Below are 12246 nucleotides of genomic sequence, written 5' to 3'. Positions count from 1 at the left end.
TTTTGTTTTAACACCATGTCTGTCTCCAAAAGGTTGAAGATTTTCTAAAATTATGCAAATATTTTAACTTTCTTGTCATTTTTTTGGTATGTTTCAGGTGGAGAATCTGTAGTAACGTTAGAAGATATCCTACTTTTTGCAACAGGCTGCCGCTCCATTCCACCTGTTGGATTTCAGCCTACTCCATCAATTGAATTTTTGCATGCTGATTATCCTGTTGGAACCAAATACTACAACAGGTTAACTCTTCCTATAACCAACACATATAAGGAATTTCAAGAAAACATGGACTTTGCCATCAGAAATGCCTTAGAACTAGAAAGAGAAAAAAATTACTACACTGGATGTTAAATCTTATGTCAGAAGTGCCTCCTTGTAAGCTGCTATCATTATGTTCTTAACATTACACAACTTTGTCCTTAATGCTCGCTCCCTTGTCTTAAAACTTGCCGAGTCCTAATTCATTAGTATTTGATATGAATTTTAAAGAAAGTGGTGACATTTTAAAAAGTACAATATGTTAAGGAATTTCTTATTCAAATTTGATGCAACATTTTGTATTTTCTTAATGCTTTTACTTATCTATGAACTTCAAAATAAGTAACTTTAGTAAGTTGTTACTTTGTCATGATACACATAAAAACTTGTTGACTAGTTTTCTAAGTTATATTTACTTCAGGTAAACTATAACTATGTTCCAGTTTTGTATGAAAATAATTCTTTTCCTTTTAAAGCATTAAATAGAAATGCCACAGAATATAAAGGTATTATAGCATATGAATCAAGAATATCCTGTTCTCAAGATGGAGTGGCATTAAGCTAGAAATCAAAGTGTGCAGATAGGTCAGCTGGTAAAAGGTAGAATGGCTCCTTATGCTCCTGTGAAGTTGAATTATGTTAAAATTGTGCCAAAGAGTTAATATTTATTAACTGTATCTTTGGCCTTAATGGTAATAGTTTTGGTTTCTGTAAACTTAGGGCAGTTCTATGCCTTCAGAGTGAGTGAATGTGGGTTAATATCTAGTTATTTTAGCTCTCCACGTCAATTTCCACATTATGGGTTTGATTATGGTGGTGGATATTAATTGTTAACTTAGCTAAATTACCATGTAAGCCTTTTGGAGTCTAGCCTATAGATATTAACTTTTAATACATGTAAAATGATTTTGTACCTATTAATTTCATTGGTAAATTATTTAAAGGAACAAAAATATTATATTTAGAAATCCATGTTCTCATTCCAGAAGCCATTCTCACTTAATTCCCATGTAAATGCTGTTTTTAATACATTCCTTCCAAATGTATGCATTTTTAAAAATTGGAAAACAACCTATTCTCATCATCTTCCATATGTATAATTTGAAGTTAGTATTAAAGTAGATGGGACATTTTTACTGCACCAAAAATTTTAATGATTTTTTTACATTTGTACTGAACTGTGTTTTTTTACCCGAACTTACAAGTGCAATGCCAGTTAAACTCCTCTATATTAAAATTCAGCAAGAAATCTTAATGAAGTTACTGATTTAAATTCATTTCTAGATTCCTTTGACATTTGTTGGTATTGATGAGTATTTTGGGGCAAATTTGAATTTGGAGGAAATAATAATCTCAGCTTCTTTTCTTCATGACTCCTTTTTAGTTTTGAAAGTTAAACTTATTTATATTGATATGTTTTTTGAATGAAGTTGTATCTTAAAATTTTTATGGCTTCTGGAACCTCTTTCAGCAAATCTTTACTTCTCTTGGATTCACTGATGTTAAAGCCTTTAGGTAATATGATATTGTAAGTCTTTTACTTTCAATTATGTCTAAACAGAAATCAGTTAGTGATTTTACTTTTCATATGTTCATACTATGTAATCTCAAAATTGTACCTATGAGTAAGCTTGGTTCTTTTTTCACTTAAGCATGTTTCTTTTAATCACTAATATTCTAGTATTCTCCTGAGATGCCTTTTGGGCCTGTGCTGTTTATTTTTCTTTTCAAACAAAATGGTATAAACAGTCACTGAATCATTGATAACTGAATGACCAGTGACTCCATCCTAACAAAAATCAATATGAAAAAAAGATAAATTTGCCAAGTGGCTTTGCCTTTAGTGTTTATTCATCCTAAGGAAAATACTTGTTTACTCTGTTTGTAAATAGGCAACATTTTAAATGGTATTTTATTGTTACTTTTATGATAAATTGTACTGTGTTCTGGTTGTAATATCAAATGTAAAATGTTTCTCATTTTAGTTTGATTACTTACTTTAATGTATGTAGTTTGTGTCCAGGATTTATACAATTTAAAATTTGCTTTAATAATCCAATCTCAAATTTAATCCTGTTAGTGACAGTTTTGTATACATGAATTATTTTTTTAATGTTAGGCAGCAGGGCAGAATGGATAGAGAGCTGGTCTCAAAGCCAGGAAGACTGAGGTTGAAGGCATGCATCTGACACATCCTGGTTTGTGTGACTTCTCAGTGCCAGTGCCCCAAGTGTCTTCCTAAGATTATAAATTATAGAGATGTTGCAGGCCTGAATTGGTAGAGGGAGTGTCTTTACCTGAGAGTTCTCTGTATTCATGAAATTAGTTTCAGTTTCTATCCTTAAGTACTCTAAAGAGTATAAACCTTTGAACTATAGAGAAACTTAGAAATGTCTCTGAGTTATGTTGACAGCCTTTCAGTATACTATAACTTTGTCCACTCACTTTGATACGAAAATTTGGGTAATTTGTAATGATTTCTCTGTTGCATAGGAAGCAACCAGAAAAATACATGAAGAAAAGCATTCTTTTGTGTAAACTGACACCTTAGGGCTTCTCCTGCATAGTCTATTCTGATAGGGTAGAAAGATTCCTTTTATGCAATGTGGAAAAATCCCTTTTTATAAACTAAATTCTATAAAAGCTTTATTAAACTGAACATATGGATAGGAAGTACCACATAAATGAGGCAGCATTATAATTAAATCTTCAAATAAGATAAATAGCATTCTGAAATTAATTCATTTCTCACTTATTCTCAAGAGATAGAAAAATTTTATACACACACACACACACACACACACACACACACACACAGACTTACTTCATGGGTATAAGCTGTATTTGTTTACCGCTCTATAACTAACCACTTTATAATTTTAAGCATTGACCCCATTGCTGGCCAATAGCAGAGGCCCTGTTTTCGTAACAACCCAGCAGCAAGGCGCACCCCTGGAGTAAGCCAGCAGCTAAACCCCACAGTCAAGGGAAGCCAATGGGGAGCCCTACCCCCTTCCCCAGTACAAGCCAAAAGGGAAACCTATCTTCCAGAGAAAGCAAGCAGCTAAGCCCTGAAGCCCAGTGAAGGCTAGCATTAAGACCCAGAGCCCCAGCACAAAAAGCTTGGGAGTACAGGACCAAAGACCAACTTTCACATAAAAACACCAGGTCACAAAGAAAGGTGGAAAAAAATGAACAAAAAACTCCCCCAAACAAGTAAGAGCTTGACTATAGAAAGTTACTATGGTGATAGGGAGTACCAAGGCATAAACTTAGAAGAGGACAATAATGTCAAAATGGCTACATGTGAAGCCTCAAAGAAAAATGTAATTTGGTCTTGGACCTAAAAAGAATTCTTAGAAGAGCTTAAAAAGGATTTTAAAAAGCAGATTAGAGAAGTGTAAGAAAAATTGGGAAAAGAAATGAGAGTAATGCAAGAGAATCATGGGAAAAAAAAAGTCAGTAGTATGGGAAAAGATATACAAAAATTTACCAAGGAAAAAAACTCCATAAAAAAATTGAATTGGCCAAATGGAAAAGGAAGTACAAAAGCTCACTGAAGAAAATTCGTTAAAAATTAGGACTGAACAAGTGGAAACTGATGACTATGTGACATCAAGATACAATAAAATCAAAGAAGTAAAAAAAAAAGTTGGATGTTGGAGGGGATGTGGGAAAAGTGGGACACTAATGCACTGTTGGTGGAGTTGTGAACTGATCCAACCTTTCTGGAGAGCAATTTGGAACTATGTCCAAAGGGCTATAAAACTGTGCATACTCTTTGATCCAGCAATATCACTGCTAGGTCTGTATCCAAAAGACATCCAAAAAAAGGGAGAAGGACTTATTTGTACAAAAGTATTTATAGCAGCTCTTTCTGTGGTGGCTAAGAATTGGATATCAAGGGTGGTACATCAATTGGAGAATGGCTAAACAAGCTGTGGTATATGATCGTAATGAAATATTATTGTGCTGTGAGAAATGATAAGTAGGATGATTTCAGAAAAACTTGGAAACTTACATTGACTGATGCTTAGTAAAGTGAACAGAACCAAGAGAACGTTGTACACAGTAATAACAATATTGTTCAATGAAGAACTGTGAATGACTTAGCTATTCTAAGCAGTACAAGTGATCCAGGACAATTCCAAAGGACTAATGATGAAACATACTATCCACCTCCAGAAAAGGAACTGATATTGCTTGAATATAGACTGAAGCATGCCATTTTTCACATTTTTTCCTTTTTTCTTTTATTTGAATCTTCTTGTACAAAAAGACCTATGGAAATGTTTTACATAATTGCACATTTATAACCTGTATCTGACTGCTTCCCATCTCAGACATGGGGGAGTGGAGAGAGGAATAGAATTTGGAACTCTAAACTTTAAATAAAAATGTTTAAAAATTGGGGGTAAAAATTGGATCTGAATATAGATAGTGGCAGATACAGAAAGCTGAGAAGGGTAAAAAGGAATAGCATAATACAGTTTTCACTTTATGTAAATCTGCATTACACAAATTTGACTTTATATGAAGAATTCTTCATGTATCTGAAGCACGGGAAGATGTAACAGAAACATATATGAAGAGAGTTTAGAAAAAAAGCAAGCTCAAAAGTTCATTCCTGATTTTCATGGATTCCATAAATATTAAATTTTCAAAGAAGTAACAAGATTATAAAATTAGCAGAACTTGAGTTAGTAGTGGAGGAGAATGATGTGGAGAAGTTGACTGAATCTCATGGAGAAGAACTGTTGAATGAGGATCTAATTGAGTTGCTAGCTGCAGAGTGCAGACGAGGAAAGAGAAGCTTTGGAACTTGAGATGAGACCAAAAGGATTCACAAGGAAACAGTTGGCAGAAGCATTTCATCATTTGAATTTTTTTTTCTTGTATTGAAAAGATGGATCCAAATACTTCAAGATTTTTAGAAGTTCAAAGACTAGTTGAGGATAATATTGCTTGCTATTATCATATGTATATATGTATGGGGAAAAAGAGAGCCACTGTCCTAACATTTAGATAGCTTCATTAAAAAAGTTGCACAGCCAGCTATCAGTGCTAAAAGGTTCAGTGAGTGGGGGAAGGGCAAACTGCAAACCTATGTTAACCTTATTGTACAGTTCTGTGCATGCTTTGTAATTAACTTTACCTTTCACTTCATAATTCTGTTTATTACCATGTTACAGTATTCAATGTCTGCCTGCATTGTAGTACATTTTATGACTTGTGTAAAGGTATTATTTTGTGCATGTTTTTGTTATATAGCCCAAGTAAAATGGGTGGGTAGGGGCAAATTCACATTACTAGTAGAGGTCTGAAGAAAGGTCCTCTGAAGTAAAGCAAGAACTGTCTTCACTTCAGTAATATTCAAAGGATGTTAGGAATCGAAGAAGCTTTCACATATGCTATCAAGCTCCTCACAGTCTTTGAAGGGCTGACTTTTATATGTACTGTTTAGTTTTACATCACTGTCGTGCAAAGTAATTAAAATATGAATGAATAAATTTACAAGTTGGCAGACACTTGAATAAATTTATGCAATTTAAAAAATTATTTTAAGTATGACTAATAAAATATTTTGGAGTGTCAATATTTTTCCTTAATATTGGGTAATTTCTATTGGAATAAATGATAGGTAACCAATAGTGTTTTGTGATTTCATTAAACCTTTGATGTGGAAAATAAAAATACTTGCCGGTAGAAAAAAAGATTGCTACATTTTAATATAATGGCGATTATTAGAATTTTATTTTGTTTTAGTTGTGTAAATAGCAGTTTAAAATTTACATTGCAGAATTTGGTACAGCTTCAGAATTAAATTTAGCAGTATGTCAGTGTTGAACTCCATGTTTAAAATATATTGATTATGGGAGATGAACTGTCATGTGTATCCATTTTGAAGTGCAATAAAGACCAAGGATTCAAATTGAAAACAATTTGGGGTGCTTTTTAAAAAATAATAGTCTAATAAATTCACGAACCTTTTTCTCGTTCCATCTTTCCCTTTCCCCACTTCCCCATAATGATGGGAAGTTGATTACTTCTGTCTCTGCTTTATCCAAGAGTTTGAAGTCTCCGCCGCCCCCTCTCCACGACCGGACAGGAAAAAAGGCCAATAAGGCTAAAGATTAATTCTAGAATACCAACACTGGGATATTGCCCATCTCTCCCCACCTGTTAGGTGAGAACGGCTCCCAGCGATGCCCTTTCCCCTCAGAGCTACTGGCTTCAAACATCGCGGAATTGCCACATCCCAAGGATTTTTAAAATCTCGGAGTGCGCAGCGCAGGCGTGGCATGCCACGTGACTCAGTATGACCTAGAAGAGGCGGGGCCAGTATAGCCACGTGTCCTCGGGAGCGCCTTCTGATTCTCCCTTCTCTGCTCCAATCCTGCTTCCTGCCTCCTTTACTTCCGGGGGCGTTGGGGCAGCCACGTCATCCTGCCGCTCCGGGCTCTTGGGCTCTTGGGCCGGGCGGTGAATGGTGGGAGTCAAGATGGCGGCCGCGGCTGCAGCCAGTATCCGAGAGAGGCAGACAGGTACCAGCTTCTTTCGTGCCCCTCGTACTTCTCCCCCCCGCCATGCTTAGCTTCGCCTAAAGCCACGGTCGCCTTCCGGGCTGGGCCGCCCGATAGGAGCGGCATCTCCTGTCTGGTCTGTGCTGGTCAGGCAGGAGCCTGGGTGCCGCGGGGCCCCTTCTCCTGTAGTCGGAGGAGAGTGATGCGGCGGCGGGAGCGGGGCTCGGGTCGGGCTGTCCCGGCCCCTTCCCCAGGCCGCTGTGGACTCAGAGCTCTGTCCCTCGCCTTCCCCGCCTGCTGCCCTCCGCTACCGGGCTTCCTTTCTGCGTCCTTCTGCAGCATCCCGGACACCTGAGGAGTCCCTAGTGATTCCCTTTTGCTTTTTGTTTGTCCCTGTCCTGGTTCCGCAGGTTCGTCTGTCTTCCTAGTCGGACGGGCGTCCTTTGGAACAGTTTTCCTGGGTTCATGGTCGAGGGAATGAACGGCCCCTGTTAGGCAGCTTGCAGGGGCGATGATAAAGAGGCGAGGTGATTTAGTTGGCACTTCCAGGGACGAGAATTCACCTGAAAGGACATTCTTTTCCATATGGGTAACGATGCTGTTGCTTCAGTTATTCCTGGAAAATATTTAGCGCTGAGGGAGTTCACATCTCTAGTCTTTACATCAAGTGGTATTGGTAAAATATACATAGATGGGCATTTATACATATACATGCATATTTTCAAAGTTTTCCTATGTCATTTTTTCCCCTTTAAAGGTTCAAATGGCATTTTGATAACTTTGATTAATGTGCATTGTGCATTTAAAGGAATACAATTTTTATTATCTCCAGTTTATGCACTAAAATGTTTGTGGTATATGATGTTTATTTTCCTTTTATTTTTTTAATTCATAGTTTGATCTTTGGAGCTTTGAGTTTTTCCTTTGTATTGGGGCAATGGTCAGTTCAAGATTTTGTTACCATAGAAGTTTACAAATCTACTGACAATGAAAAGCAATTTGAAACGGACCTTTTGAGGATTTCTTAATGATTTTTACTGATACTGTAATAAGAAATGAGAGGGAGAAAGGGCATTTGCCCCAATTTGCCCTGCTTCTCTCTCTCTTTTTTTTTTTACTTAGGTGTCATAAAGAAAGTCAGAAATAGGTCTTTGGGTATGCAAAGAATTGTAGTAAAATTTATGAACCTTCTAAATTAACATTCATATTCAGTTTTGTAGATCTTTCCCCATTAGAACAGAACAGGACAGGGCCTCTGGGGCAGAAAATAAAATAGGGAAGGGGAAGGAATTGGAAGTGTTGTTGCCATTGAGACTGATAATGGAACTAGAGGAAATTAAGGAGGTAGAAGGAAGAATGGCTTTGGTATTTTATCTTCACTCTTCTCCTTTTATCTCTAGTTCCTCCAGTGCTGTCACCTACCCTGCCTGCCCTATGGACTAGCCCTGGGGCCAAGTGAAGAGCTGGAACTAACTTTGGGGAAAGGGGTTTGTGATAAACTGATGGTGAGAAAGGGGAGAAAAGGATCTCAAGTAGTAGCGATGCATCTGAAAAGTAATAAACCATTTTCTGGTCATGGGATCATAAATTTAGAACTAGCAGGGATCTTAAAGGTTATCAACTCCATCTTCCTCATTTTACAGATGAGAAAATTGAGAATCAAAGATGTTCAGTTGCCCAGGTTCACATAAACTAGTTAAGTGTCTGGGGTCACATTTGAACCTAGGTCTTCCTTGACTGAATCTGGGTCCAGTATTCTTATCCTAAACACCAGGTCACATAAATTGGCTGCAATTTAGGGACTTGCATAATTAAATTAGCTTAAAATAGTTCAGAAGTACCCAAATATGTTTGATTCTTTGGAAAAAGTATTAAAATGATAATCTCTGATTAATGCTTATTTTCAAAAATCTCTTTTCACAGCTTAAAAATGAATTTTAAATGACATATTTTGAAATGGGTTTCTTAAGTTCTATGAGAAATAAACTATTTTATCTTTGTATTTAAAATAGAGGTTTCTCATTTCAAAAGGAACATGAGGAAGGCTTAGTATCTTTTCTGAAGGCAAAGCACAGATTTAGATAGAAGATAGAAGTAGACTTTTGAAAGACTTCACTTATGTCATTTTGTAATAACACATTGAACTAATAACACATTGTCCTGATACTGACATTCAGCACTGTCCGCAATCTAGCTCCAGCCAGTCATATCTTTTCTGATATAGGACCTGACTTTGAATGACTGAACCTTTCTGAGTTTCATCTTCTTTATCTGTAAAATGAAGGAGTTGGAATCATTGACTTCTGAGATTCCTTCCAATCTTGAATCTGTGATTCTTCTTCTCCTGTTTTCTGTGGCTTGCCCAGGACCCAAATCTTCTCCCTTAAGTTCCCCATCTTTTTTGATTCCCTGGTTCTAGTGTGACAGCATTTGTCCTGCCCAGGGCATCTCCCTGACAGCTTCACTCAATGCAGCCCCTGTACTTCCATTCCCTCTTCTGGTGGTAGATTTGTATGTAGAACAACCTCATCTTTTATAGCCTTAAGTTTGGGTAGCCAGTGTATGTAACACTGTTTTATCTACTTTATTTCTCTAGAACAAATTAATGATGATTGGTGAACTATTCCTCTATGTGCTTGTCTTTCTTTTAGTTGTAAGGTTGTCTGAAGAACTGTGAGGATTATTTTGAGAAATCTATTCATAGAAACATAGATTGAGATTTGGAAGGGACTTTATAAGTTATCTAGTCCAACACCCTCATTTTGCAGATGAGAAAACTGAGGCCCAGAGAGGAAAAGTGACTTGCTTAACATTGTATAAGCAGTTAGTGGCAGAGCAGAGTTTTGAACCCAGGTCTTCTTATTCTAGATCTAATCTGCTTTCTACTATACCAGGTTGCCTCTCAGGATGGGGTAGGTAGTATGGGGACAAGAAAGCTTGTAGGGTGAGAAGAAGGGAGCTGGACATAGTTAAGGATATTAGAGTAGGTAACTAGGGCCCCTGGAAGAGTGAAGGAAGTATGGAGAGCCATGTACACAGCAAAAATAAATATAGCATTTCCTAGATGCTGAGGAGAGACTTGGAATGTGGCAGCTTTGGCCTCCCTCCCTCCACCCATATTTCATTTGAACCATGAAGTTATAGAGACCTAAGTTTAGAACTGCCTGGTGAGAGAGACATAGAGAGAGTATGTGTTAATATATCTCATTTGACCTTGATCTTTCATGTAATACTAATTATCCTGCCTTGTCAGTCTTCCTCTGCACTCCAGCTCCTGCCCTTACACTAGGAGATTTCTGCATACAGTGTATATGTTGATGTTCCATCACACATTCTGGCTTCAATATTCATCAACCTTATCAAACTCCTCCCGTGACATATGTCTTTAGTTACACAACTGAGTAGTCTTATCTTTGATCTCAGCATCACTCCCTATCCTGCTTTTATGATCAATAATTTTTAAATCCATCTATCCAACCATAACCTCCTAACATTCCATCTCTCTTTATGCTTCACTGCTTCTGAAACTTTTCTTCATCCTCAAAAAGAATTATTACCACCCTTCACTGCATTCTCCAGCCATTATTCTTGCTCTCGTTTATTTTTCTTCCTTTCTCATTTTCTACCCAATTTAACTTTATGCCAGTTCAACTTTGTACTGTTTTTTATGCTCTTGAATCCCTTGGGCCCTTCTACTAGTGTCACTCATGGCTTGCCCAATCCCAGTCTTCGATCCGCCTCCACCATCTACCTGCCTTCTCTGCTCCTGTTCAGGTGCTGCTCAGTGGAGCAAGAGAAAGTCAGGAAACCTTGTTGACTGGATCCAGTAGAATTGATTTTGTAATCTGAACTGAGCCCTCACTGCTAAAAGGTAATTCCTTACTCTTCTTAATTGATTGCACCTTCCCTACTCTCCACTCCTTGTTCTCAGCAAAGAACCTTGTCTTGCACTTCAGTGAGGCAATAGAGGCCAGCCCTGGTGAGTTCCCTCTTCTCCCTTGTTCTACATCTCAGATCTCCTTGCTAGCATCACTCCTTTTCTTCTTTAGTCTCTGATGAAGAGTTGTTTTTTATTCTCATCCAAGTTAACCACTCTACTTCTACCCTTGATCTCTTCTCTACTCTTTCTTCTTACCTGCCTTCCTGTCTCCTGATACTGTTTACCTCATCCACAAACAAGTCCAAGTTATCCTCCCCATCCTTAAAAACTCTCATTCTTACTCATTTTAAGTTATAGCCCTACATCTGTGCTCCATTTCATTGCCAAACCGGGGGGAGAAAAGTAATCTTCACTCCTTGCCTCCGTTTCCTCTCCTCTTATTTTTCAACCCCTAGCAACTTGATTTCTTACTTTATCCAAATCCAGTGTCCTTTTCTCAGTGTTCATTCTTTTTCATCTCTCTATAGCATTTGGTATTGTTGGCCACTTACTCTCATCTCTCTGGATTTCATCTCTTTATGTTTTCCTCCTACCGGTTTGGTCAGTCCTTATCCCGGCTTTGTAGGACCATCATCCACGATCTACCCCTTAGCTGTTGGGGTAACCCCAGGGATTTGTCTTGGACTCTCTTCTCTCTGCTCTCTCTGGTTTCATCTCTCCCTTTTCAGTTTCACCCCATCTCTGCTGAGGAGTATCAGATCTATAATTTTATTCCCAGTTTCAGATTCTTAAGTCCATTATTGCCAATTGCTGGATATATCTTTAAATAAACCTAGAACTGTCCAACCATTTTTATCAGCCCCTCCAGATTGCCACTGAGAAGCACTTCTTTGCTTCCCACTTTACCTTTTCCCAAACACATTTTGCAAAGCCCTTTCCCAGGAAAATTTTGTCCGGGGCTTTAGGGGACCACGCTGGAGTCTCCTAGTACATGATAAAATTGCCTCTTCTTTCTACCACCTCCTTCTCACACCTGGAGTCAGGCTTGGTTGTCTCAGCTAATGGACTTCACACAGGAAGGACATCTTGCTACGGTAGAAAAAGCTTCTAGATTGGGAATCAGAGGCCAGAGGTTTGGCCTCCAGTGCTAGCTTAGCCACTTATTGTGTAACCTTAGGCTAAATACACTTTCACTCTAGTTTCTCTATCTATAAAATAAAGAGATTTGACTTTATAAGTTTACTTCCAGTTCTATGCTGTTTCTGTAGTTCTAGTTTTTCTGATATTTAACTTATTTTGTTTGACCCCAGTTAGAATCTTTTGCTGAAGTTTAGAAGTGTATTTTTTCTTTAAATTTTTTTGGAGATGCTACTTTTGACTAATTACTATTGTGTACTTAACCAACTTTTGGTAATGTTATAGGTTCATGAGCCATTCAGATTGTCTAAGTACCTCACATACCTCAATTAATAAATCCTGTGGGAATCTAAGTTCCTTCAGGCAAAGCTGGCTTGATTACAAAGTGTAAACTGAGGGAAGTTGCAGTTTCCCTTTTATTGTGCTGGTGGTAGTAGGAAATGGAAA

At 37.6% G+C, this 12246-nt stretch overlaps 2 protein-coding genes across 5 annotated transcripts in view; both read left to right on the top strand.

The window, feature by feature from the left end:
• Positions 1-6200, top strand: part of G2E3 (G2/M-phase specific E3 ubiquitin protein ligase) — a 64562-nt gene extending 58362 nt beyond the window's left edge. The window contains exon 16 of the mRNA XM_021004257.2: positions 98-6200. Coding sequence (XP_020859916.1) covers positions 98-351 — 254 coding nt within the window. The 3' untranslated portion in view covers positions 352-6200. The remainder of the gene's footprint in view (positions 1-97) is intronic.
• A 477-nt stretch (positions 6201-6677) lies between these two features.
• SCFD1 (sec1 family domain containing 1) overlaps positions 6678-12246 on the top strand; it is a 110808-nt gene continuing 105239 nt past the window's right edge. Inside the window, exons 1-2 of one of the 4 annotated variants that reach the window (XM_021004262.2) lie at positions 6717-6803; positions 10557-10653. Coding sequence is in view for 1 of the 4 variants with exons in the window: in XM_021004259.2 (XP_020859918.1) it covers positions 6746-6803 (58 nt within the window). In the remaining 3 variants the exon portion in view is untranslated. Of the gene's footprint in view, positions 6804-10556; positions 10654-12246 lie in introns of all 4 variants that reach the window. The other 3 variants (XM_021004260.2, XM_021004259.2, XM_021004261.2) reach the window with 3 other exon arrangements.

The sequence above is a fragment of the Phascolarctos cinereus genome, unplaced genomic scaffold (genome assembly GCF_003287225.1).
Source record: "Phascolarctos cinereus isolate Bilbo 61053 unplaced genomic scaffold, phaCin_HiC Scaffold_3;HRSCAF=262, whole genome shotgun sequence".
NCBI classification, from domain to species: domain Eukaryota; kingdom Metazoa; phylum Chordata; class Mammalia; order Diprotodontia; family Phascolarctidae; genus Phascolarctos; species Phascolarctos cinereus.
This window is presented reverse-complemented; position numbering and strand designations above follow the sequence as displayed.